Source organism: Pundamilia nyererei, unplaced genomic scaffold, assembly GCF_000239375.1.
Source record: "Pundamilia nyererei isolate P.nyererei 1_Seehausen unplaced genomic scaffold, PunNye1.0 scaffold00029, whole genome shotgun sequence".
Classification (NCBI taxonomy): Eukaryota; Metazoa; Chordata; class Actinopteri; order Cichliformes; family Cichlidae; genus Pundamilia; species Pundamilia nyererei.
In genome coordinates this window covers 4525482-4552012 of record NW_005187430.1, presented here as the reverse complement: position 1 = coordinate 4552012, position 26531 = coordinate 4525482, and the positions used below count along the sequence as shown (strand labels likewise).

Genomic DNA, 26531 nt, shown 5'->3' with positions numbered 1-26531 from the left:
ATCCAGGAGGATAACCCAAAGCTCAAATCATCTCAGACTGGCTTCTTGAATATGAATGGGATATTTGCATTTCGGACATGCAGCTGCCTAATCTGCAGCACCTGTGTGATGCTGTCATGTCAACATGTCTGGAATGTTTCCAGCGTCTTGTTGAATCTCTGCCATGAAGAATTAAGACCATTCTGAAGGCAAAACGGGAACCAACCCGATACTAGCACCGATTGGTGCACCTAATAAAGCTATCCTGTGAATGTATCGGTCGACTGAAGGCAGAAAGATGTTGATGCCGTTTAGATGTTTGGATTTTCTGATTCCTTATCGTCTGTCTTAAAGTGTGCTGTTGAGATCCATCGCTTTTATATCCACAAAAACAGGATAACAGTAGAAGAACCACACTGTTCCTGATCAAATAAAGAATTCCCTGCAATGTCTTTCAAATGAAAATATAATCTTGACTTTCAATGGAGACTGATCTCTTCCTTTCACTGGAAAGTTGACTCCTCTGGCTTTTTATGCTATTAATTGTAGATTGTGTCTGTTGGAACTGCTGATGTTGACCTCTGTTGTCTGTACAAGTAGTGAGGTTGTGCTCTGCACTTTAAATGCATTCCTTAATATGATTTCATTTTGATATGAATAGTTTTTTTTAGGAAAAGAAGACCAAACAGCCAGTGTTTGCAGCAGGAAAATAACTAATTTAATTAAGTCTTAATGGAGAGAACCACTGTCTTTATAAAACTCCATAAACTATTTTTAAAGAGGCTGATTATGCTGTTATGGCGGTAATGAAGGAGGTGAAAGTTTCATGAGTTAGAATAATTCAAGGATCCAGCTGTCTTCTAATTAAATTACCACAAATTAATTATAAAGCCGTCCAATTTTTGTTCAAGAAAAGAATATTTGTGATTCTCTCGTTATCTACTCGGCTGTTGTTTAATACTGATTCGATACTGCACATCAGCTCTACTGGTTCCGCGTTGTGTGCGATGATGGTAACGGTGCTTTAATGACAAAGGGTGTTTATGCAGATGCCCGTTGATCGATGGCGCGACTGTGCCTGTGGTGCAGCGAGGAATGCAGCCGTCTCTGCAGATCCTTGACAGCACTTGTCTAGACCTCTCAGAGTGGGCGGGCTCAGTCGGTGGGGCCGACTGCCCAGGTGTGTTTGGGATTCCTGGCAGCTGAATGACTGAACCGTCAGCGAGAGAGAAAGCAGCGGTGGGGTGAGCGTAGATCTCCGAGGGTTGGCTGCAGCGCTGCTCAGCCGTCCTCCACATCAGCTCGCCTTCACTGGCTCTCAATGGAGCGAGAACAAGGGGATGGAGACACGTCCCCGGGCGGCCCCTCGGTGATGGATTACACTGCTGAGAACAGATACACGGGGAGTGACTGCAGGTTCTGGCCTTCATGTGCTTCAGTAGCTGTGAGGGGGTGCAGTGAATTCTGGACTTTCATCTGTTTATTTATTTAAGTCTCAGACTACATTAATCTGCAATGGGAATTTCCATTTGCTGTAAGATACCCAGGTTACCTGATTCAGAGTCAGGTTTACTGCTTCAGCATTTAAATTCTAAGTCAGGTGTTATTTATAACAATTTAATAATATAAATGATAGTATATTTCCTGCAGTAGCAGTAGCGAGACTGTTTAGATAAACACAATGGTCAAAACTGGCCATGTTAAGGCTCTTTCATATTGAAATATGACACCAAAGATATATTGCTAAAAATAGACATGCTCACCATTATTTTTTCCTTTTTTTGTAACATTTGTGAAAAGTCTGTATTACACAACCCCTCTTGACACATGTTTGCACGCTTCTTTCTGCTCTAACTGGCCAACATGTCAAAATAAATCAAATGATGGCTCGGCAGAAGCGAACGAGTGAATAAAAATGAACCGTTTCGCTGTCAGGAATTCATTTTTAATAAATGGGAACACATTTGGGCACATTTTGGGCAAACTCTAGGACACTTGTATAATAAAAATAAACAATATAAATATGATATCGTAGATTTAGTAATCTAGAAATTGTTTCTGTTAGTCCACATTAAAGGGGGGGAAACAGTTGTAGTTGATTATGTGTTAATTTCTGATGCTTTTATTTGCTGTTTCATTTCACAGTAATGCACTTGGTTAGAAGTAGAACGACTAACAATATTAAATTTGATTATGATGCTGCTTTTTATTTTTTTCCTCCATCATCATCTAGTGCTGTGTTTCGCCACAGGTCAGCAGGGGATAGTCTAACAGCCAGTTTGATCATGGTAACAGGGAGACACAGGTCCATGTAAACAGTTCAACCTGGGTAAGACCTTGACCAAAATATGGCCACTAGCCAGGTTGTAGTCAGATCCCGTGAATGCAGTATTACATTAAATGATATCACTGATTTTGGTTGGTTTCAGGTTTTTCACCTGACCAAAAAGGGTTTTTAAATTTTGCACGAGCCCGAATCCAAGTTCCTGTCACGTCTCACATACCTTGCAACTTTTCTCCTGTTGACTTTTTTTTTGTTAAAAATGCAGTTTTCCACGTGTGTGTATCTGCACATGTGTGTGTGTGTATGCGCGTGCGTGTGTGTGCACGGAGCCTAATTAAACCATGGCAGCCATATGTGTTAATGAGCTCTCTCATTAGGCAGTAGCTCTCCTCGTTAGGGGGAGAGGCGTCGCTAGCGGTGGAGAGACAGAGCGGCTCTTTCTCAAGCTCCTGCTGAGCTTCGCTGTCCCGCTCAATGTAGAGGGGGATTATCCTAGTGGAGGGTTAGCGAGGAGAGAGAGGAGAAACATATTTCATTCGTTTGATTTATTAAATGCCCTTAAAAAAATTAACATGCATTTGTTTTCTTTAGCTCATGGGAATACATTTTTGAAACCTTTTGCAAAATGTTAGCAAAGGATCATGCGGTTCAGTTTTAACTGCATAAATGGTGATTAAAGGCTTGTTTAAGCTAAACATGTGTAACGACGAAGTGGACAGCTGATAGTGTGTGTGAAATCAAAATGTTTTGATCTGCTCACCTGCTGATCCACGTGAGGTTTATCAGGTCCTGACAAATGACTTTCTTGCCGGGGTTTATTTAGCTTAACTGCACTGAATTAACTTCGGTGATGAATGGTGTGGAAAAGTAGCCTGCCTAGTGCTGCATAGGTCTTGTGCTGACTGGCACCTGAACGGGGTTGGAGACTCCGTCAATGTCTTGGGGTGTTTGTCATGTTCCTTTCTTAAGCACATTTTGCTGGGACCCTGGCCAGAACCTAAAGTTTTCAACAGAAGATTATAAATATAACAAGATGATCCAGCTTTTATTCACCTTTATTTTAAAATGTGTAGCTGGTTGGTCCCTAAACACTCATTCAGTAGCATATGTGTGTTTGTTGACTATATATGCAGCCCAGGCTATGTTGCACTGTGTTGTGTGTGAGAACCTGTTGCTTTTGCCCATGGTCTGGGTGTATGGCTGACAACTGACTTGTTTCTTCTTCTCTGTTTCCCGTCAGGCTCCCTCTCCTGCAGAGACAAAAGAGGCTCGTCCTGCCTGTCCACAGTCTCGTGTGTCTCGCTGCCTTCAGCCTGGCTCTGCCGCTTGCCATCAGTTTGTTTCCACAGATGTCGCAGGTACTTCATGCCCAATTCTTTTTCTCTTAAGGAGCATGCAGTTGGAGACATAATTATTTGATCCCCTGCTAAATTTGTAAGTTTGAAGTGAAGTGAACAGGCTAATCTTTATGGTCGTTTTATTTTAATTGAGAGAGACGAACTATCAACCAGAGTCACTTGCTTGTTTCCTTGGGGGTATGTTTTGAGGTCTGATGGAAGATCCATCCATGACCCAATTTAATTTTAGTGTTCTGGCCGAGAGAAGGAGGTTCTCAGGCAAGATATGACGGTACTGAGGAAGCCGTCTTGTAAACTACGCAGAAAAATAGCCCCAAAGCATAATGTTTCCACCTTGACTGTGGGGATGATGTTCTTTGGGTCATACTCTGCATTTCTCTTCCTCCAAAGATTTTTGGAACTGTGTTATCAATGGTGTTCTTGGTGACCGTGGTCCCAACTGCCTTCAGATCATTAACAACCTCCTCCGGTGTAGTTTTGTGCTGATCCACCACCGTTCTCATCATCATCCTCATCCTATGAGCCAAGATCTTGCATGGAGCTCCAAACCGAGACTGACTGATGGTCATTTTCTATTTCTTCCTTTGATTTTCTCTCTCTGCATTAAAATGAAAATACCATAAAAAAGACAGTTCATTTATTTTGAAGTGAGCATACTTACAAGTTCATCAGGAGATCAAATAATCATTTCCCCCGCTGTAATTTTTCAACATTGAATAAAACAGAACAGACTTAAGCAGGGCTTTATATTGGGTCTTCTAAAATTGCAGATATGTTGGATGTGTGTTCGAGCATATGTGTCTAAATGATGAATGTTTGAGTCTCTGCGGTGGCACAGTTTTTGTTCTCCTGCCTAATGCTCGGATGCTCATGCTCAGTCCTGAGATTTTGTTCATTGCAAACACAGAGCTGCAAATGTAAAGCCTCAGGTTGAATGATGATGTCGGTGACCAGCGTCTCCTGACCTCTCCAGTATTTCCCATTGAGCTGTGCAGCAGCGCTGTCCTAATGAGGCGCCGCCCTCTGAGACTCAACCTGCTCTGTTATGATCTGCCCAGAGCCACCATTGCCTTTATTCACCGCCACTGATGCCATCCAGACTAGCGGGCTGAGATCTAACTTTAGCCTTATTGCCTCAGTATGTATCATTCTACTCATTAAACGGCAATGGCACAATTATGTTTTTCCACTCCATCTCCCTCTCTCTTTGTCTCCTCTCTGCCAAATGACTTGCTGACACAAGCCAACCAGCTCTGGCTTTAAAATGTTTAGGATTTAATTACCACTTGAAATAGCTCAGACAGCCATATGGCAAAAAACTTCAGACATATGTGCCGCCAACAGTCCTGTGAAAAGCTGCCTCCAGTTCCACAGAGGGGCCTGTTTTTTCTTCTTCTCACAAGTCCTTTTTGCACTTTCACAAGGATAGCAGATGAAAAAAAAAAAGGGAAAAAAAAAAGATCTCCCCAAAAAGCAACATGAATGCCCCACTCTCTTGGACCCCCCGCCTACTCAATTTGTCCCACTTCCCCATTTCACACCTACCAAGATGTCTGATTAGGATTCTGCCTCCAACTCCAACAGCCATCTGTCTCTGGTTCAAATATTAGGTGATGCAAACCTCAAATTAGACTTTAATCTGGCAAATTGGCTCTTTTTGCACATTAGCAGTAAATACAGAACATTTAAAGCCTTTGAGAATTACAGTCAGTTTCCAGTCTCTATGCAGCGGTTCGTGTCGGTGATATACGGTTGCATATACAGCACATACTGCATCGAAGCTGTTATATCTGACGATTTGTGCGAAATATTTCCATTTGCACTACTGACCTTTTCTGTCCTGCTTTGGTTTCCCACAGATCAGTGTAGATCAGCTGGAGCCAGAGATCGCCATGGCAACTGACTGTAAGATTGTGACATACAATAAAGGACTTTGAGTGATCGCTACCAAAACTGAAATGTGAAGAAAGTACGCTCGAGCCGCCCTGACGCTGCCAGGGAATTAATTGTGTCAAATTTGGCTGCTGCTGCAGTGGCTTTAGCACACGTTTGGACAACAACAGCTGATACGAAGAATCAGCAGCAACAGTGATAAGAAAATATGTATCACAACACGAGGAGACAAAGCCAAACAAGTGCATTTTGAGGGTAACAGCCCAGTTAGGCTGATTAATTAGGTTAACAAAACCCATAAGCTTGCTTGGTTCCTTGAGGCTTTTTCCACAACGAGCAGACCGCTAACCATAGATCAAAGATGGGCAAATTAAAATGTCTGGACAAATAAATGTGTAAACTGTGAATGAAATGAAGATACAAATGCTTCCCGCCTTTTTTGTTTTGTTTTTGACCCTTCAATATGAGTCAGTACCTTCCTGTGACCCAAGGCGATGTATGTCTATAACCTGGAAGTATTTCAATCAACGTGGAAATAAGAAAGCAGCCAAGATCAATCTTTTTGAATCTGAATGATTATTTTTGCTCTCTTGGGGTGCTGTGACTCACGTTCGCAACTACTGATTTATGTATTTTTAAAGTAGCTTTGCTGTGAATTGCGTTTCTCTGGTGTCTGCACAACAAATATATACACAGCCTGATTGTGTTTGTTTAAGTTTCCTTGCATCTCAATGAGCCAAGTCTTCCCTGTGACCACTATCAGCTTTAAATTCCTCCAGTGAAAGAGTGACTCAGTTTCTAATGAAAAAGTTGCAGTTTTGGTTCAGAGTGAAAGCCAGAACATTATAATTAAGCAAATATTGCAAAAGCATAAATAAATACACAATTGTGACATTTTATCTCCAAATTGTTTCTTTTATTAGTCTTATAACCAGGGACTTCTCTCTCGCTCTCTCTCTTTGTGTACATATTCATGCTCGATTTATCTAAACATTCTCAAAGTATTGAGATGGTTTGCTGTGATGTGTGTGATTAGTATGTTTGCCCGGTTGCTGAGGGAACACAGCACAGTAGGCTGCACTCCAGCGTAATTCAACAAGAAGCCACATGCAGGATCAGTGGAGGTTGCTGGGTGTGAGTTATGGCACACAACCAGGGTGAGATGAATAAATGGAAACAAAACCCCATTCATAACGACGCACATCTCTCACCAAGTTATTGTCATCCGATTTAGTTCTGGCCTGTTAACTGTAATGTCATCTGATGTTACAGAGCACCATGTTGTAGCTTTTGAGCTAGTAATTTAAATTGTAATCCACAGTGGATTTATCAGCATCTGTCTGATTAATCCAGAGGGGGGTGTGGTTGGGTATCAATTGTGTGTCTCTTGTAGGTGAGTATATGAAACCTTTGAGGAAGATTATAAACTGGTAATCAAAAGGTATTGGGGGATTTTTTTAACAGAACTTGAACGATATTGATATTTGTTGGCTGATATTTGCATATCATAAAGCTGTGGAAAACATATGTTGCAGAAAATGTCATGAATTTTTATTATTATTATTTTTTTTAAGAAGGCCACAATTCATTAAAATCATGCGATTTGAGAAATTGTGCCATAGTTTGCCCAGCAGAGTGGTTCCACCGCCATAGCTTATCCCACAGCTGAGACGTTTATAATGCAGGATCAAGGCGTCCCATCACCGGAAGCTGCTTACTAGCTTTGTAATATCTCACTGAAATTCAGTAAATGTATTTTTTAAATTTAACATTAAAATAAAAACAATAAAATAACAAAAATAAAAATTGCTTAACGTGGTTACGGTGATATATTGCATTTATTTATTTCTAATTACATCCAATAAATCTATGTTGAATATTATTTTTCAGCCAGCAAATGTTTTTCAGCGTCATCTCTAAAGGTGCTGTGGGTTGTGCCCTATAATTTCAGTTTTTCAGCTATACTTTGAGCTCCGTGTAAATGCTACCAGGGCATAGTTAGCAGCATTCTTTCAGTAATTAGACGTGTAATTCTGTGTGTGCGTTGCACTGCATGATTTATCACTCAACGAGGAATTTTAAAGCCAGTGTAATTTGTACGTTTTACTGAGAAAACAGAAAGCTGCAATCATCCCCCAGAAAGCAAGTAATGAGAAAATCCTGATTAAACCCACAGTGATTCGGTCGAGTTTTCTAACACCTTTGCAGCAACAACAGCAGCAGCAGCTCCTAACCCTACACGTCTGGAGAGACACTTGTTATTCACGCTGGTTTCCTGCTCTCATCCTAAACTCTCCCCTCTGCTGACTAAGGCGACACGAGACCGGGCGTTTAGGGAGATGAGCTTGATTTTTGCCTTTAATTGTTTTCCTAACAGACGACTTAGAGGTGCAGCTCGCGTTAATTGCGCTGACCTTATAGCTAATCAAGATGTGATTGGGCTTAAGCAACCCGCTCACCGTCAAGACAGCTTTTAGTGTCAGTGAGCTACTGTACTGTATAAAAATAAGCCCATTTGATTGTGTTTGTTTAGATGATTGGAAACCGTCAATGTCTCTTACAATGTATTTGCACCTGCAGTGAGTATAGGATATCCTGGAACTCAAAACAAAACATATGGCCCCTTTACACCTCCAGATGTCTGATGTATTGTGCACCGCTGTTAAAAAAAAAACAAGAAAAAAGTGAGCACTACTGCAGTGCATTTTACTCGTACGTCTCCGTGCCTCTTAGCTTACAAAACAAGTCATCAGGGTCAGCCGTCAGGGCTCATCTCTAAAGCCTCGGGGTCATTAGGCAGAGGCTCCTTCCGTTTCCTTTGACAGGTGATTACTGTGGCAGTTGGTGAAAAGGCTTCTGCACAATGCCAACTACTTTCCCTCCTTTTTTTCCAGGAGTTTCAGCCTCTGGATGGGAATGATTTCTGTGCTATTTCTGCTGGAATTCAGAGGAAATACAGACTGATGGCTAACACACCTGACACCTGTGCAGCTGTCCGGCAACATTCCTGACACATCAATCTCAAAGAGAAACCACCTTAACGGGATGTTGGATTGCACCACCCACCTAAGCTTGCTGCAGCTTACAGCAAAAAGAACAGTAAAATCCTTCATTTGTGCTCCAGTATTGCCGGGTTGTCATTCCCATCACTTGCATGCATCTTGAGTTTGAAAGTAAGACGTAATAAATCAAATCTGCAACTGCAATGGCTGTAATGAAATGTAATCTTGCAGTATCTGAAGTTTAAAAAGAAAACACTTGAGTTACACACACACAAAAATGGCGTATCCCATCAGAGAAATAATTTTTACTTTTATTTCTAAAACATCTTTCTGTAATTACACGTTCCGCTCGCACAACTGTGTTCCGGTCATATTACGTTTTTGTACTACACACAGTGCTGGATGAAATCTGCACACATTCACGATCACAAATGTGCCATGGCAGAAGAAGCACGAAGCTGTGAACTTGTACTATGCAGCTCAAGTTAACCCGAACACCAGAGGTCTCTGCAGCTTCTCATCTGTCCCAGAGTCATGCACAGCTGGCCAAGAGTCACATTACTGTGAAGAATCTTCATTAGGAAGTGTAACAAAGAGCCAAGACGGCTTTGAAGGCGTGAAAGTGGGAATAAAGTCATGCAGGGTCTTTGAATCGTCTTTAGATGTGTGCTCCTTTACGTTATTTTTTCTTTTTGTTTGTCTGTTTCTCCCCAGTTTTTGTTCTTCCGGTCTGGCACCGAGTGCGTCCTCCGACTCACCGGGTGGATTCGTAGTGTGGATCACCTCCTTCTTGTAAGTGAGGAGAAATTTAAATTAACTTGGTACTCAGGTGGCGGAGTAGGGCGAGCGATGAAGTGTTAATGACCTAAGCAAGTGGTAACACCCCCCCCCCCCCCAAAAAAAAAAAAAAAACACGTAACCTTCACTGGTCTATGTACAATTTAAAAAACAAAACAACAAAAACACCATGGTAGAGGGTGTCATGTCTCTTCATGTTTGGCTGTCACACAACTAAAATGATCAAACGATGTCAGAATCTCTCCTCATCCAGAGACAATCAGAGGAGATTTCATTAAATAAGATGCCCCCCACCCCTCCCAGTGTCACAGAGTATAGCACCTTGATGAAGAGATGAGCAGTGATCACATATTAAGTCCTCGAGTCTTCCTCTAATGTGCCTAATTATACTTAATAATATTACATAATAAATAGTATTGGTCCTCTGATGCGTCACAAGCAGATGCAGGGGTAGGGCAGCATTGTCAGAGGTTGGACCGCAGATTTAGTCCTCTGAGGTCACGTCAATGTCCTCGGAGCTGGTCTGCTTAGTGGCGATGCGCCATCTGTTGATGTGGTGGTTCCCCTTCTTCTTCTGCTGGCTGTCTGGTCCCTCCTCCTCCAGCTTCTGTCGCTTGTACTTGGTCCTCCTGTTCTGGAACCACACCTTCACCTGGATAGAGAAAAGCACTCAGTGTGTGACCCGAGAAAAAGGAAAAGACTTAACGAACATCTGTTTAGATGCACATTTTGAGTTTCCCAACGCACAAGCAGCTAATAAGATAAATGATGGCCATGTTGTGGTTTTGTTGATCTAATAAAGGCACAATAATTACTCCTTAAGAAGCTCCCTTCTCTCTTTCTTTATGGCACTACAAAGTATGTGCTTTGGCAAACTGTGTTTCTGACTTGTATAGTTGAAATGCAGTAAGGGAAATAAAATAAAGCAACGCAGTTTATTCTGTTTAGCAAGCGAGAGGGAAAACAGAAATGCACATAAAGACTTAATGACTAAGGATGGCATAAAATGTGTGAAATATCAAGCTTAAAAGCTTCCAGACGGTTGCTGCTGTGACCTTGTAATATGAACCTGTCTGACTAACCCGTATGTAGTCAGAGTACTACACACTCACACTTACATTACTTTTCTTTAATCTTTACTTTGCTCGGCTTTGGGGTAAATTTTTTTTCAGAGCAAACGCTTAAAGATCCTTGGTGCAGTGCAGTCATTTGTGAATGACCTGTTTAGCTAAAGGGGTGGAGGGTGAGCTGCATTATATACGTTATAGTATATTACAGTATTTCGTGCTTATTTCATGACCACAGTGACTTGATTAATCGTATCCAAATTTTCTAACTTTAAGATAAACTGATGACACGGGCCTTGCTATCACCCATGTAGATGCTATCGTTTAATCTTGCTGATCCAATAAAGTGAGTTTATTAGTATTCGTTTGACAGTCTTTAAAATTTGCATAATTCAATTGCTGCTTAATTGCAAGCCGCCTTATTGACTGACACAAACCAGAAACTTGCAAGCAGAATATATTCACACTGCTGACTGAGGAAATATCTTTTAATCTTACCTATTAGGCAGCCTAATTGACACCCACAGAGTGTGGACTCATTAAACTTAAGCATCAATAATATTTACCACAGCTTACGGTAGAGCATACATGAGTGAAATCCCTTTGAGAGACTCTTTTTGCAAAATGTGGGTCAGGTAAATGTTAAAAAAATGCAAGTGCATAGGCCTACAGATATGTCATGTAAGATAAATTCAGTTAATTATTGTTAATTTAAATTTCTAATGTATCCATTATTGAAATTAGAATAACAAGACGAAAATATTTGTATATTTATCATCTCTGTCTCTGAAACATAGTGATCAAGTCAGGAACTTTTTTTCATTTTGGACTTTAATTTTCTGTTTTTCATTATGTTAACAGGTTCACAAGAACTGTTTTTTCTTTCTGCCACTTAAATATATATTTAAAAAGTTTGAAAATACTTATATCAAAGTGCTTGATGCATCCATATCAAGAGTGCTGTAATGCTCCATTTGAAGGATCATTCAAACTATCAGTAGGCTTCAGCTTGTCCAGAATGCAGCAGAGTCCTTATAAATACGCAGAAATTTGAACATATTAAAGTCTCCCAGCTCAGCACAGAATCATCGTTAAAATCCTATTAATTCAGAAAGCTCCAAATGGTTTGGCCGCGCAATAAATCTCTGACTTGCTCCCTGTCGATTAAACCTCTCAGGTCATCAGGTGCAGATCTTTTAACTGTTCCCAGAATTAGATCAAAGTGTGTTGAGAATGCTCTCAGCTACCCGGGTCCTGTTCTTAGGAACAAGCTGCCCTGAGGTCAGTCAGAGCTCTGTCCACAATCAAAGACAAACTTCAAACTTTATCATTCTCGCAGCTCTGCACTTAATAACAGTGTGTGTTACCTTGTACGTGTGTGTTGTGTTTTATATCTTTGTAAAGATTGTTTTGTTATTTTTTACTGCCTGAAGGCACAGTAGACCTACATGGGTTTTTATGTTTTTATCTTTCATGTTAAACACATTGAGTTTACACATAAAATTCACTATACAAATAAAATTGCCATAAACTATTACAATTGAATCTAGTTTTCTGCAATACAGTGCATTCATTCAAATAAATGTATTCTAACAACTAAACAGACGAGTAAAAGCCTATAATATAACATATAAAGAATTGTTGGCTACGTAAGAAAATAAATATAAATTATTTTTATAAATTATTTTTTTAATTATTCTTTTGTTGCTGTCCGTTTTAATGTCGTTGCTTGGGCTTTAAAATATTGGGGCTATTTTAGCTGTAGCTATGTGTGGATAACGTTATAGAAGAGTCCAGAACTAGCCAAATGCTAGTAATAGTTTATTAGCAGTAATAGTATTGACGACAAAAGTAAGCGACGTTAGCAATTAATTTAAACAAGCAAGCGTTAGCTTAACCTACCTGCGTTTCAGATAAACTCAGGCTGTTGGCCAGTTGTTTCCTCTCGGCTCCGACCACATAGTGGTTCTTCTCGAAGGCTCTTTCCAGCCGGAGGAGCTGGGAGGGAGAGAAGGCCGTCCGGATGCGTTTGGGTTTTCTCGCGAAAGGGCCGTGGAGGAGCAGGCTGTCCTGGGACACGTCGTTACCTGACAGCGAAGTCAACGAAACGGTAACGTCAGTCATGGAAAAAGTTCATTCTTATTTTATTTTCCCGAGAAAAAAACAAAACAAGTTATAATGGTTCACTTATTACTGTTTTTGTTAATAAAATAGAATTGACATTTGGAAAAAAAAAGAAGCGTATTAATACAAAAGTTAGGTAACAAAATGCTGTTTTGCACAATCGTGCTATTTATTAGGCCCGTTTGAACGTGGCATTGTAAACTGCCAATCTGATAAAAAAAAAACACAATAAATTCATTTTCTGGTAAACTCGTTAAAGACAGTTTTGCCCTATAACGCAGTTTTAGGCCGAATGACTTTACGCACATTTTAAAAATAAATAAATCGTGACAAAAATCAGGATCAGACATTTATAGTTAAATAAGAAAGTACATGGCTACACATTCGGAATAGAGTCATAAAATAGCACATCATAACACATCGTAATATATAAAAAATATTTATGTGACTACAGCTAAATATATTAAACGCGTCTTTAAAAGTTATTGTCTTTAGTCTGATCTATTTTGCATTTTTTAGGGTATAAGAGGTGAGACTGAAAATATTTTTGAGAATTTTTTTTATGGTCAATATTTCTCAGAGTTATTTTTTGGTGCAAACTGTTTTATTTAAAATAAATGTTTGGGTTTTTGTTTGTTGGTTTTTTTTACATTTACAAATTCTGTTAAATTCCCCATATTACCCAATTACATCCAATAAGGCTAATGTATGTATTAATTAGCCTATGGTATAATTATGATACAGATATTTGATTTATTTAGTTGTTTTTGTTTTGCTTTTAAATTAAGGGGCCCTTTATGCGTTTGCAACATTGCTTTTTTTCCCCCCAAAATGACATTTTCTGTCCAGACAATTACGTAGTTAAAAATTATTGAATGAATAAAAAGATGTAGATTATCTTTCATGTCTTACTAATAACAGGTCTTAGTGCTGTATAGTTATTGGAGGGTAGGTGTGGCTGAGGTTTGTCACCACTAGCTGTGTTCAAAGCCTCTCTGCATCAGATTTTTATTCCGCATCCCTCCCCTCACGATGAAATTATTATGGTAGATTTGATCTATTTTGCCTCTGTGGACTGGCTTTTGTGCAAGATTTTTTAATTAAATGAAAAAAAAACTGTAGCCTCACCTAAGGCGAATTTTATTTTATGTGGGGAAAAAACACAACACGGCTGCTTATCTTTTCCTCCTGTGGTTTTCCGAGAGTAGCTGCAGGGCAAACGAGAGTGGGAAACATGAGAGGAGCCCAACAAGCCTGCTGCAAGCTGTCAGTGGTCTTGTGGATTGTGATATCTGCGGCTACAGTTTATTGTTCGACTAAAACTGCTTTTGAAATCTACAGTCATATTGTTGAAAAAAATCCCACACAAAGATATTTAGTTTACTATGGAAACCACGTGTTATGCACACACTTATTTTATTAGTTTAATCACCTCCACCTACTTTATTCACCATTTTACGCACAGAATAACGCATTGTTTAATTCTAGACTAAGAATTCTGGCCTTTATAGCCCAACAGTGGACCTCAAAATACGCACACATCTGCAAATCTTTAAGCGAAGTAATAATTTAAAAAAAACTTTTATTAGTATTATTATTATATTATTATGTTTTGCATTCGCATTTTTCGCGTACCTTGAAATCTGTGTCCAAAAAATCTGTTCCGTAACACCCAGGGGTAAAAGTTGAGCGGGTCTCGGTGTTGCGTCCCAAAGAAGTGCGGATGCTGTAGGTGGGATCCTCCGAGCTGGTGAGGAGCCACGGTGAGTGAGGGGTGGTTCATCGTCTCCGGGAACACCAGGTCCGGGCTCTGGTAGAGGGACCTGGCCGGTGGTGGAGCCTGGTAACTGTTCATTAAGGCATCTGTCGTCGGGTTGGAGTAACTTAAAGCCGTCGGGCGGATGGGATCCTCCGCCGTTAGAGGGTTCTCTTTAGCGACCAGAGACTCTATCGTGAAGCAGCGCTTGCCTGCAGACGAAAACATCATCTCTCGGTAGAAAGGGAAACCAAAAAGAACGCGATCAGCCTTTATTATTTTCCTTCCTCTTGCTGTAAAGGGAAAAAAAAAAAGAAGCCCACTCTCAGAGAAGCATCATGGCCAAAGATGGTGGGGGTGTTAGGGGGAGGGTGGGTGAAGGGTTTGTCTACACGAGCTCTAAGATGCTGCTAGAAAACTCAACAGTGCTGCAAATTGTCCTGATTCACCGAGCCCGTGCGCGCTCGGAGGGTTTCTGCGCGCAAATGCGCACCAAGAAAAGCGCCCGAAACCTTCCATGTGGCTTGACGTTGCGCGGAAAGAGGGAGCTGATTGGACCAGAGCACCTGCCAATAGGTCTCCTCAAGTACCTGCTTTGTAGATCACACAAGACCGGGCAGCTTAGTTGCAGGGGCACGCTGAGAAAAACTAGCATGCTCCAATTAATGGGTCATTGCATGTCGCGTTCAGCTTTAATGTCAAGTTTTTCTACAGGAGGGGGGAAAAAACTAGTCCGCCTACGGGAGTGAGAAGGTCCCACTCGTCCCACAGCAGATTCATCCAGTTCAGGAATTCTCATAGTGTCAGTATTTGACTGACGCTCGTTAAGAAGTTTTTTTTTTAAAGCTGACTCATCGAGACACTTTGGATCTTTCACCTTTAACGTTTAGGCTCTCTTTCAACTCTCATTACAAACACACGCACACACAAGAGCAAAATTAGATTTATATTATGAGATTTATGTGCCTCTCAGAATAAGACAATACAAAGTTTTATCTTCAAATACCGCTTATTTTTCTTTTATTGAGGTTATTATTATTAATTATTATTACTACAGTCGAAACTCCACGTCTGTCTTTCATGTTTTTATGTGATCTTCATAATATTTTTTTTAAAAAAAACAAACAAACCCGACAACAACAACATGAATCAGTGAAGAATGCTGATTCTGGTGAGTCAGACTCCCTGCAGCAGAGCATCCTTTCTCTCTACAAAGTGAGGTGTCCCGCTGATTGTTTTGTTTTGTTTTTTAAATCAAATTTTCCGTGGATTTGAAATGTTTCTCAATCGGTGCAATAATAAGTGCACGTTCGACTTAACAGCTCCGGTTAAAAAAAGGAGAAAAAGCGAGAAATAATATTTGTTACAGGTGTTCTTTTTAATTTTAGTTTAGAGGTTTTTTTCTGTTTAAAATTTAAGCAAACGTTTTTAAATTTGGTCGAATCAGATCGAAGCATCTTTCAGGTCACAACGTGTATTTGTATTTTTTAATGGTGTGCTCGCGTTTTTATGTTAAAAATTAAGCTCATTTATCATTATTATTATTATTATTATTATTATTATTATTACTTTTTATTGTAAGCACATAACGGCGTCATTAATTTGCCTCGTGTTTTTTTTTTCATATATATTTTTAAGAAAACGTCTGTGAGTTTGTCCTCTGTGAGGACAGTTTAGCAGGAGAAAGTCTGTTTGTCATTACTAGAGCTGCTCCCTCGGCGCTCAGCTTCTATTGCGCGCTAACCAAGTTAATAATTATCCTCTTAATATGCTCCTTCGCGTTGGGGTTGCATTAGAAAATCATTACCGATGGAAATTATGAGGTAAAACAAGCTGTTGATTAGGCTTTTAGAGCTAAAGGCTCCTAAAGACAGCAATCGGTTCTGGGAATGGGTCATTGTTCGAAAAGCTTAATATGGGGCTGTTCCTTGAACACTTCCATTTCTTTTAGTTATAGTAATTACACGGTGCGGATTGTGGCGACGCATAAATGCTATTCAGTTATTTTAACATTCATTCTTGGTGGATCATAAATTCCTAATACAGTTTGCCAGGAAATCATCCACATCTGTGGCATAACTATAAGTGTCTATTGAAAGGTCTGCCGCGAAATAGCTGTAAAATTAAACCCTGGAGTTTTTTTTAACTCTTTAAATTTAACCTTCACAAGTATTTTAGTCTTATAGGTCAGCGGTAAGTTCCACAAGCCTATAGTGGTAGAGAATGTAAGGAGAGATAAGAGGAACAAGGAAACAGCGCCGATGAATACACCGCCTTTACAGGGAAACGTTTCAGGAATCAGTCACGCAGCTCAGTTCTCTATCTAAACAGTCCAAACGGAGCATCAGAAGCAGGAACTTGAAGGATGGCTGAGTGGGTTAAAAATGCCGCTTTGAGTTTAATGATGAAACCCTGTGGGCCTCTACGCGCTGACCCTGATCGCGGCTGGTTAATAGATGATCAAATCGCTCTGCTGTAACAAAAAACAAAGGAAAGCGCTCTAACCTTGTTCCGTACCTGTTGCTGATTTCACCCCCGAGGCCCCCTTATTACTCAGTCTGACCAAAGTGATCTTCAAGAATAGTGCACTGACTGTTTTAATGGATTTGTTTCCTTAAAGCTTTTATAGTGACATTTCAATGTAGCAGCTGCAACAATCTGAAACCTTTTCGAGATCTTAATTCTCATTTAGTGCATTAAGAATCAAATAAAACGAGATAAATGACAACTCTTTAAAGCACCCAACACACGTATGAATATGTCCAGTGTGACCGGAGAAAATAAATCATTGCACATTTTGTGTATTAAGAAAACCCAGAAGACAGATCGGAGATGTTCCAAGATGCAGGTAGCCTGCAGGAGCTAGAAATAACCGGATGGAAGAGTGGGGGGGGGAAAAAACGCTTACGGTAAACCCTAAACAGCCTGCTTTTATCCATAACTTAAAATAAATTTGTATCTTATCATTTTAAATGTTAATCAACTGATATGAAGTGGACAACAACAGCAACAACAACAACAAAATAAATAAATAAATAAATAAATAAATAAATTAATTATAATAATAATAATAATAATAATAATAATAATAATAATAATACATTTTAAACTGTTCAGTTCCTCACAGTGAAAAAAGGAAACAACTGTGAGGAGTGACGGCAGTTTAGATTAGTGCTGTCCTCTAGTGGCGGAAGATTGAAACGCTCTTACAGCTCCCTGAAAAACACCGACTTCTATGTCAATGCTGCCATCTAGCGGTTGAGGTGAGGAACCGTAAGGTTGTAAGGATTTTGAGTTTATCCGCGGAGATCAAAGGGAAGTTGTGACCTCAGCGGTTCCAGGTTGGCGAGGGGCTTCACGAGGGCTTGTAAGTTGGAAAACAAGAAGTTTAAGTTTTAACTGATGCATATTATTTTTTTAATGAAACTTAATGAAATTACTTGTGAATTAAAAGGAAATAACTAAATAAATATTGGGATATTCAGCTTTTGGGGCTGTGTGACAAAGATCAGCGCCGTGTGTTGTCTGCTCGTTCTCCCCTAACGCTGATCAAAGCCATGGGATCAAATCAGTCCGCAGACCGCCTCGGTCCCTTCCTCCGTTCATTAATAAACTAATTAGCCATTTTGTTTCGCATTAGCGTTGTGTGTTCAGCTAATCTCTTCCACTTAAATACTTGGGAAATTTCACCCCATTATAACGAGATGAGAAAAGTAGCACGTCTCTGCGTTTGTGGCACCTGCATAAGAAGTGCGGTCGTTCGGCCACCTGTACGGGCCCCGCTCTTCCACCGGCTCCCCTCAGCATAAACAAACATCCCACTTTGGGATGGGAAGTGCATTAGTGTTAAGATTATATGTTTGAAATCTCAGTTTGGGACGTCAATACAATTAAAATATGACACTTAATTGATGAAAGGTTTTGCTGTCGAACGTAAAAGTTGCACAGTCGGTATCCGGCGGTCTTTCTGTTTTAGCCTGCAGCTTGTTTAATGGCGTCCTCCGTCGCTGTATACAACGTTAACAGGAACTGCTGTTTCCTGGCAAAGAAAAGAAGCAGTTTGTTCTCCGAGCATGAGCCCCTCTTGTCCGTGCCCGTGTCAGAAGTCAATGTGCATCTCAAATGCGAGCCTTTCACGTCGAGACAAAGCCCTGCCTCTACTTCAAACGCTTGTAATGAAAGCTAATGACTATTAGATGGAGTAGAGTGGCCCTTACCTCTGCAAATAAAATGCAAAGAGGGATTCCCCCCCTTTACGATCGCCTGCTCTAAAACGCATGTTGGTTAAAGCGTGAGTGCGCTCTCCATTGAGGCTGCAGGTCGTTGAATTCCATGAGAACTTTCACACCTCATCAAAGCTGCATTACAATCTGAAGGCGAAGAAGAACTCATGGGAGTCATGTGACGAACTGTATTTAAATTTTTTGGTGGGGAGAAACTCAGTAGCCAATTAATTAGGTACACCAGACAATATAAAACAGCTAGTATAAAACAGGCCTCACTGGTGCAAATAAGGATCATCATTGCCACTAATAATCCTCAAAAAAAGTGAGTTCAATATACTACTACTACTACTACTACTAATACTAATAATAATTATTATAATAATTATAATAATGCTTTGGCCTTTGATCTGCTCTTGAGGCCAAGAAAGCGACTTGGAGACATCAGCTTCAACATCAAGAAACTCAGATCAGACTCAAATTGACTATTTCATTCTTAAAATTAGGATTTAGTTGCAATTAATTATTCACTGAAACCCTAATATTGATTCTCCCAACATTTTGAGCTTTGAGCAAAGTTAATAGCTTGAAATGTGCATGCTCTAAACACTAAACCCAGCAAAGAGTGGTCTTTTCTCTTGAGCGAGTTATCAAAACAGTTGCTGATGAGTTGTTTCAGATTAACACAGCTCAACAAAGGCACATTGAAGAGACCCGTGTGGATAGACCAAAATTGCCCACTGTGTTTGTGTCGCCAAGACAAATTGTGTAATGTGCTGAAATGCAAAGCTCACGAGAGCAGATGAGATCGACCGGTCAAGAGACAAGTGAAGATGTTACAGTTTCCTTTCAGAAAAGCCTTCAATTCGGACCCTGCAGAGAGTCTTAAGAAGCACAGTCAGCGCTGGCAAGCATCCAGCCGTTAAGGTGCCCTGTGCTAATTGAGACGATGAGCCCGGTGACCCCCACCGCCCCTCCCCTGGACTCTCTCAGTTTTCCCAGGCCTCTAGCTGCGTCTTTCTGTTCCTCAATGGGATTACGTGGAGCTGTGGACAGAGAAGAGGAGAAGGGGGCTCTGATTCCCGGCTGATCACATCAGAAACGGCTCTCTGTGGTTTTACACAAATTCTGCTCCTTCAGCGGTGCTTAAGCCATAATCAGGCCAAACGGGGGCACCAAGAGAGAGCAGGCAGGGGGTGGCGGACAAGAGACAGTGAAAGAGATCAGCTCTGTTAGCGTTTATTAAACTCTTCTCTTTGATACGGTGACCAGCTGTCTTCTCCTTGTCTCCTTGCACTCTGATATTTAAATTGACAGTTAAATTGATCGGCAGAAAAAGAAATATCTGACTTGATTTTGTTGAACTTTTTGTAGTGAATTAGTCAGCTTGAGTGGCCTGTTGGTCAGAAACATATAGTATATTGCATGGGAAAGGAAACCTTTATGCTAAAATACATTTTGCACGCAGAAACAAGTGTATCTGCATCTGGAGTTGTTCTGTTGATTGAATATGATTATGTGACTTGTGTGTGCTTTTTTCTTCCAAATGTCATGTTTGTGTAATTGTTCTTTGCCTCGGGTAAAATAACGTGAGCATAGAAACTAAATTATACATTTAAATCATCACTTTCAGCAACCAAATTTGTTACCATAGAAGCAAAGAAGCCTAACCCCTTCATATAATTAGTTACATCAGGGGTATCAAACATAAGGCCTGGGGGCCCAACTTGGCCCAGCGAAGACTCCACGCTTGTGAAGGAGTGCATAGCTTTAGCTAGGAACTTTTTTTAGCTGTATTTTTATAGGTTTTCCAGCTTTTCCTGTTGATAAAGACAACCTTCCCACTGGTATTCACACTATACCAAAGTAATTCAGTAAAAGATAAACAATTAAATGACAGAAACATTCCAGGTCACATTAAAAAAAAAAAGGGGGGGGGGTGAAGAAAAGAAAACCTCCCCAGACATTTTTCAGAGAAATAATAAAAACATTATATTTTAGAATTACAGGACAGTCTGGGCAATGAACTACCAAGACTTTTTCTTTCATTTTACTCATTTATCTTGTAATTTCACTTGGCCAACCCACTGAAGATCAAAGTAGCTGTATGTGACCTAGAACTAAAATCTATTTGACATCCCTGACTTGTACCTTCTGTTGTCCCTATGACGATGCATTTGTTAACATGAAATGTGTCATCATGTTTTTAAGATTATAGAGGTAGACGCTGTGTGTTCCCATCAGCCTTCTTTGTTTAATGTGAGCGAGTTTCAGTTGACCACCCCAATTACCTGCTCTGATGGACACATATCCTTTCTACGTGCCGTCTTCTCTTCTGTTTTATCCCTCGTGTCTGCCAGGCAGACAGCATGAGTCCCTTTCGTTTCAATAGAGCAGAGACAGGACACCTGCTGGCGGTGGGTGGGCATGTGGAAGCCCTGTCCACTGAGAAACAGTGAGAACGGTCGTATTGACCATTTAAACAGATTAAACAGTGAGACCCAGCTCTCTTGCTCCGAGACACAGTGACCCCTACCACCCTGGGTTACAGATATCCCAGCTAATCCCTGAGCTGGTTATTTATTTGCTTAGCTTAAACCAGAGGGGAACCTAGACTTTACATTGGATCGAACCTGGAAGGAAATATCTCCCATCATCCTCAGACTTGGCAGAGTGAGATGAGAGGGAAATGAGCAAAGTCCAGAAAGACACAAGAATGACCTGCTTAGGACACATTAAAGATGAACATTGCTCCATGTAGCAAAGATGAAAGTTCATTTATTTGTTAAATAAAACTCTGAAATATCTAAATGATGCCTCTGAAAACAGGATTTCAAGTCTTTCTCTAAAACACTAAGTGAACCAGATTTGAAGTTAATGTGCCATGTATTTTTTTAACCCCTCAAACATGAATTCATTTGCTTCTTCATAACTGTGTGATCACATTTCACTGACAATGAATAATGAACCCCAGCAAACATCCAGCAAATTCACTCAAACTATTAAAAATTCAGATTTGAAGAACATGATGTAACATGTCTCTGCTTCCCAAACAAACTTTAAGCTGCTGAGTTTGCTGCTGTTGCCTTAAACTTCTAAAATCTCTCTAATTGGATATAAAGGAATGAACAGGACAGGTTTTGCATTCATTTCATAAAATATATTTTCTTAATATTTCAGATATACAAAAACAAACTCATCAAAAGGGCAATAAATGTAGACAATTAAATAAAAAACTATAAATCTATTAAATATTTTTAGTTGGAGACTATTAGCCTCTTTTCTCAGATATATATATGTACATATATATATTTTTAAAAAAGTCCTCTTTTTTATTGTAGTCAAAGGTCCGGTGGTTGGTTCAGCAGTGCTCATTGGAGTCGTCAGATACGTCAATATCCACATCCGAATCGGAGAACTCTTCATCCTCATCGCCCTCATCTCCGTTCCCTTGAGATCCGGGGCTTTTCGGTGGAGCAGCCAGGCCCAGTTTGGCCAGTTTGGCCTGCTGCTGTTCTAGACTCTGTTTGCGCCACTTGATGCGTCTGTTCTGAAACCAGACTTTGACCTATGGGGTAAAAAAGAAGAAGAAAGAAGACACTTAGAAATCGTACTTTTACCTTAAGACGACTAAGTTGTTGAGATGTCTGAAAGAATACCTAAACTATGTGTTTTCCGGTAAGATTTTATTACCTGAGCTTCGGTGAGCTGCAGAGAAGACGCTAGGAGGAATCTCTCCGATCCGACCATGTACTGCTGCCGGGCGAACTCTTTCTCCAGGCGGGATAGCTGCTCGCTGGTGAAGCTGGTGCGCATCCTCTTTGACTTCCCACCTTTCGTTTTGAGCGAATGTAGCCCCACGTTGATTTTGGGCATTGCAGCTGCAGAACAGATGAAACATATAATCACACACACACTGCCGCGTAAAGGTCTCCGTTTCTACAGACAAACTACTTTTCGGATGTTTTTGTTTTTGTTTGTTTGTTTGTTTTTACCTTGAGCGTAAAGTGCGCCTCGACACGATGGCTGGTAGGTGAAAGGTGAGTAACAGTAGACGGAATATCCAGGTTGCGTGTGGATCGCTGAGTGTAACACGTTGGGTGAGGAGTAGACCCACGGAGCTGGTCCTATCGGTAAGCCTACGTGTCCGGTAAAAGGCAGAGATGGTGCTGCTGGCTCGTATTTTACTCCGCACTTAGCAGGACTCGTGCGGCCGCTGGTTGTGTCCTCGGGTTTGGCGAGCAAAGCCTCAATAGTAAAAGATTTCCCACTGGGTGGTTTCGACTCGCACTGCCCTCCCTGGTAGTGCAGGTGCAGCGACGCAGGTGCGCAATTACGCACGGAGTATCCATAAGCTCCGATCGGTACCTGCATGCTGACGGTTGTTTAAAATTAGTTTATGAAGGTCTCTGCTGAAAAAAAAGTTGCTTCTCCAAGTCCAGCAGGAAGGTGAATGCTGTTCCTCTGCGGAGTGTCTCAATTTATAGTCCAGAGGCGCACGGAGGTGTCAACAGCCCCCCGCCAGCCCTTTGTCTTTCTAAGTAGCAGATGAGAGGCGAACATCCCGACAAGGTATCCAATTAATTGCTGGAGTAATACAAGCTGGGATTGTCAAACATCCTAACCCTTTGAATGAGCAGCCTTTTGAAGAGGGCTGGGGGGGCTGGGACTCAAGAGATTTGCTAGAGTACAAATTCTTGCATGGATCTTAAGTCCAAATGTAATCATCACCGCTGGGAAAGCCTTGATGTTACCAAATCATCTTATTTTTGTGTCCTTTAAGTTCAGGCTGGTCGACAGATGCTTTAAGCACTTCATAATTGGAAACCTTCTTTAAGCTACAGAGAAAGGGAATGTTGTGTTGCTTTCTGTTTTTGTATCCTGTATTCTGAATTCCACGCTAAGATACGTGTTTGCAGTTGTAAATCAAGCACTGCGTCTGTGTGTTAACAGTTTGTGATGCGTTTCCGGTATAAAACGAATGCACTCTATTCCCAAAGTGTTTATTTTAGCAGCAACGGTGTGGTTCTTGAAACTGAATAACAGCCCTGCGTAATTGAGGCGTCATATTTAGCGGGTGAGCGCAGCGCTGCAGGTTTTACCAAACTGCAGCTCCGCTAATCTCAATTACTCCGTTAATCCACATGCTGATCTGTCCCGTCCTTTAGCTCCTCAGAGAAGGCAAGGCTTTGGTTGATTTCTCAAACAATCTAAAGTTGCTCTGAATCTGAGCCCTAAATCTGAGGTCGGGTTGGTTTATGGTCTAAAAATACTAAATGTGGAGTATTATCACTGCACAGCTATTTTGCATACATTTATTTTATTTTATTTTTTAAAAAAACTTGTTAGGTTTTTTCTTTCTTTTTTGTTTAAGGGGGTGATTTTACACTAACTCTAGGACAAAAAAACTTCCTCTCTTTCAACCCGGATTATTGCCAGCTCTGCAAACTTTCCAGGCTCATTTCCATCATTTGGACGTGGCAGAGAGCGCCTCCCGAGCCTTAAGTAACTGTTAAAACACATTTAAACACCGAAGCGAAACGCTCATTCCCTTTGACCTCCGTTCGATCTGTTTATTCTCTTTGGCTGACACTAGAATGTCTAATGAAGAGGGCAAACACAGACTTTCTCGAGTCGGCCTGAACAATAAAGGATCCTTCTTCTGATGCCTATACGACCGGACCACCCACCCCATGACCGGTGTTTACTGGCGTGTACTGCGGAAAACCTCTGCCCCGACGAGTCCTTTAATTCACATTTAGTCTTGAAAAGGAAAAGCTTTAAGTTGGTGCGCAAATGTAAGCCATTTCAGAGTTAAAACAACGTTGGGAATTATTTGTCGACTAAGGCCTTATTTTCTGACGCAGAGAAAAGGACTATTGTAGTGTCAAAAAATTATCAAAAGAAGTGAAAAATACATAAATTATTAACTTCACATTCTTCCTGTGAGGCCAAGACAATTAATAAGCAAATACAAAAATAGTCTAGGTCTATATAAGAGACATTTAGATCCAAAAGTTATGTTATAATATGTTAATGTGTATATTTCAAGGATTCTTTTCTGTCAAGATGGACAAAAGTGGAATATAGAACATAAATACATTCTTTGATGGATTCACATTGAGCTGTGGGGACTGGTGATGGACATTTCCTGCATTTTCTGGACAATTTAGGCTAAAAAAGAGAATCGAATAAATTCCATTTTAAGTCTGAACTATGTTTAATATATTTCTTTTTCATTTTCAGCCAAATCCTCCAATATTTCAGCTGTAAATATTTAATCTAATAACATTACTTCATCTTCAACAACACTCTTTTTCTTTATATTGAGAGTTAACCTGAAATAAAATCCCTCTCTGGGTCAAGGTAGTCACAGAGCATGCTTGTGTATTGGAGCCAGACAGGGAATACACGCGCCTTTGTCCAGGGGAGTTCCCTTTTCATAGTCATGGCTCGAGAGAAGAAAGACAACTAAGGGCTGCTCTCTAATAGCTCCGTGGGCCACCCTTCCCAAATGAGGCTCTCAGCAGAAGCTTGAAACTCATCAGCATCACTTAGTCATTCAGCATCTGGCTGCATGTAGTGATGGCTCATGTTTCTCTCGCCTCTTGGTATTTGTTTTACTTCTGTGAGTGATGCAAAACTCTACCAAGATAAAGGGGTCATACAGTAAAATCAACCCTCCACACACACTTGGTGAACAACCAAAACTCCATCTAATTAACATGATGCATAAATGGTAAATGGCCTGTATTTGTATAGCGCTTTACACATCCAGTCATCCACCCATTCACACACACATTCACACACAATCTTAAAATTTCATAGAAAGTGAAACATTTTCATACATCAGAGTTTTAACGGCAGTTTGTGGAATATGAGAGATCCATTAGCTGCTCTGACAGATGCCATTAATGTTATGTTACAACCAACAAGCATGCAAGCCTTCGCTTCTACAGGGAGAAAAAAATCACAGTATCTGTCAATGATGGGTGGCATTTAGATTCTCATTTTATTTGCGATTCAGTCAGTTGTGAAAGTTTACCCAAGGAGCAGTCACAAACATAGACAATAAAGGTGCTGTTTTTAATCAAAAGCATACAAGAATCATAAAAAACACAAGAGCTGTCAGCAGAAATGAACCTCACATTCTCACATTTGGTATACAATCATGTTGTGTAATAAATACTTGTATGAAAGATAATTCACCTACAGTTTAAGTAGCATGAAATAAAATAAAACAATCAATTAAAAGTTCCAACAAAACACGGCAACTGGAGATGTAAGCCTACTCTTGCCTACATGCTTCTGATTTCCTGTTTTACTTTCAGTTACAAGTTACTGCGAGGTTTTCAGGATCAAAGCCGTCATTTTAAAACAATGGATGTCAGAAATATTACTCCAGCTCATGGGCACATGACAGAGGAGTGAGAGCTATACAACTCTGTTTAGCTCTGTGCACATGCAGCTGAATGAGACAAAAGCAAAGAGAAACACTATCATCATCATCATCATTATTACCGCTGCAGTGAAAGGGATCTTTTTCTCACCTGCTCGACATATTTAACATACACTGTAATCTCAGTCTTTCCTGTCTCCACACATTCCCCACTAATGACTTTATGAAGCTACTTACTAAACGATCAAGAACGACTTGTTTCTATCACTTTGCCACTGGGAGTCATTAGGTATTACAGGGGCCTGCTGGGCTCTGGCCCTCACCTTGACTATGAATGAGAGTCCAGTGAATGGGCAGGTACGCCGTCTGACTCCAATACACATTCAGGGACTGCTGTGGGCTGTGACTGTAGTTGGTCAATGAAGAACCTCACACGCCCTAAAGATGAAACCATAACATGAGACTGTTTTTCAAAATTGTTACTTTCTAAGTGTTTTTTTTATTTTTAATTTCTTAAAAAAGCGAGTTGACCTGCTAGAAGTGGACAGCTTTAAAATCCGCTTCAGTGCTTGAACCTCAGGGGTTACTGTTTAAGGAAGTGTGAAGAGGCAGGACACAGAAATATTGAGATATATTAACAAAAAACAA

General features: G+C 40.4%; 3 protein-coding genes across 5 annotated transcripts in view; 1 reads left to right on the top strand and 2 right to left on the bottom strand.

The window, feature by feature from the left end:
• The window catches only part of sfxn5a (sideroflexin 5a), a 21632-nt gene extending 15223 nt beyond the window's left edge, over positions 1–6409 (top strand). For all 3 annotated transcript variants that reach the window (XM_005728674.1, XM_005728675.2, XM_013909684.1), the window contains 2 exons: positions 3504–3621; positions 5481–6409. In XM_005728674.1, the coding sequence (XP_005728731.1) occupies positions 3504–3621; positions 5481–5558 (196 nt within the window). In that variant the 3' untranslated portion in view covers positions 5559–6409. The remainder of the gene's footprint in view (positions 1–3503; positions 3622–5480) is intronic.
• Positions 6410–9436: 3027 nt separating this feature from the next.
• On the bottom strand, positions 9437–18630 carry emx1 (empty spiracles homeobox 1). The gene is made up of 4 exons (XM_005728673.1): positions 18479–18630; positions 14141–14554; positions 12284–12468; positions 9437–9966 (listed from the first exon to the last, which is right to left on the bottom strand). The coding sequence occupies exons 2-4, from the start codon at positions 14490–14492 to the stop codon at positions 9799–9801; spliced, it is 705 nt and encodes a 234-aa protein (XP_005728730.1). The 5' UTR covers positions 14493–14554; positions 18479–18630; the 3' UTR covers positions 9437–9798.
• Positions 18631–21817: 3187 nt separating this feature from the next.
• noto (notochord homeobox) lies at positions 21818–22858 on the bottom strand. The gene is made up of 3 exons (XM_005728710.1): positions 22480–22858; positions 22178–22365; positions 21818–22052 (listed from the first exon to the last, which is right to left on the bottom strand). Exons 1-3 carry the CDS (start codon positions 22856–22858, stop codon positions 21846–21848), a joined length of 774 nt encoding a protein of 257 aa, XP_005728767.1. The 3' UTR covers positions 21818–21845.
• Between the last annotated feature and the right edge of the window lie 3673 nt (positions 22859–26531).

Excerpts from the sequence above, each read along its gene's own strand:
- emx1 (XM_005728673.1), bottom strand. The coding sequence starts at position 14,492 with ATGATGTTTTCGTCTGCAGGCAAGCGCTGCTTCACGATAGAGTCTCTG. Across the intron at positions 12,469-14,140 it reads TTTTGGACACAGATTTCAAG|GTAACGACGTGTCCCAGGAC; the intron begins GTACGCGAAAAA and ends CTTCGCTGTCAG. Across the intron at positions 9,967-12,283 it reads TGAGTTTATCTGAAACGCAG|GTGAAGGTGTGGTTCCAGAA; the intron begins GTAGGTTAAGCT and ends TTCTCTATCCAG.
- noto (XM_005728710.1), bottom strand. The coding sequence starts at position 22,858 with ATGCAGGTACCGATCGGAGCTTATGGATACTCCGTGCGTAATTGCGCA. Across the intron at positions 22,366-22,479 it reads AGGCGCACTTTACGCTCAAG|CTGCAATGCCCAAAATCAAC; the intron begins GTAAAAACAAAC and ends TCTGTTCTGCAG. Across the intron at positions 22,053-22,177 it reads TGCAGCTCACCGAAGCTCAG|GTCAAAGTCTGGTTTCAGAA; the intron begins GTAATAAAATCT and ends TTTACCCCATAG.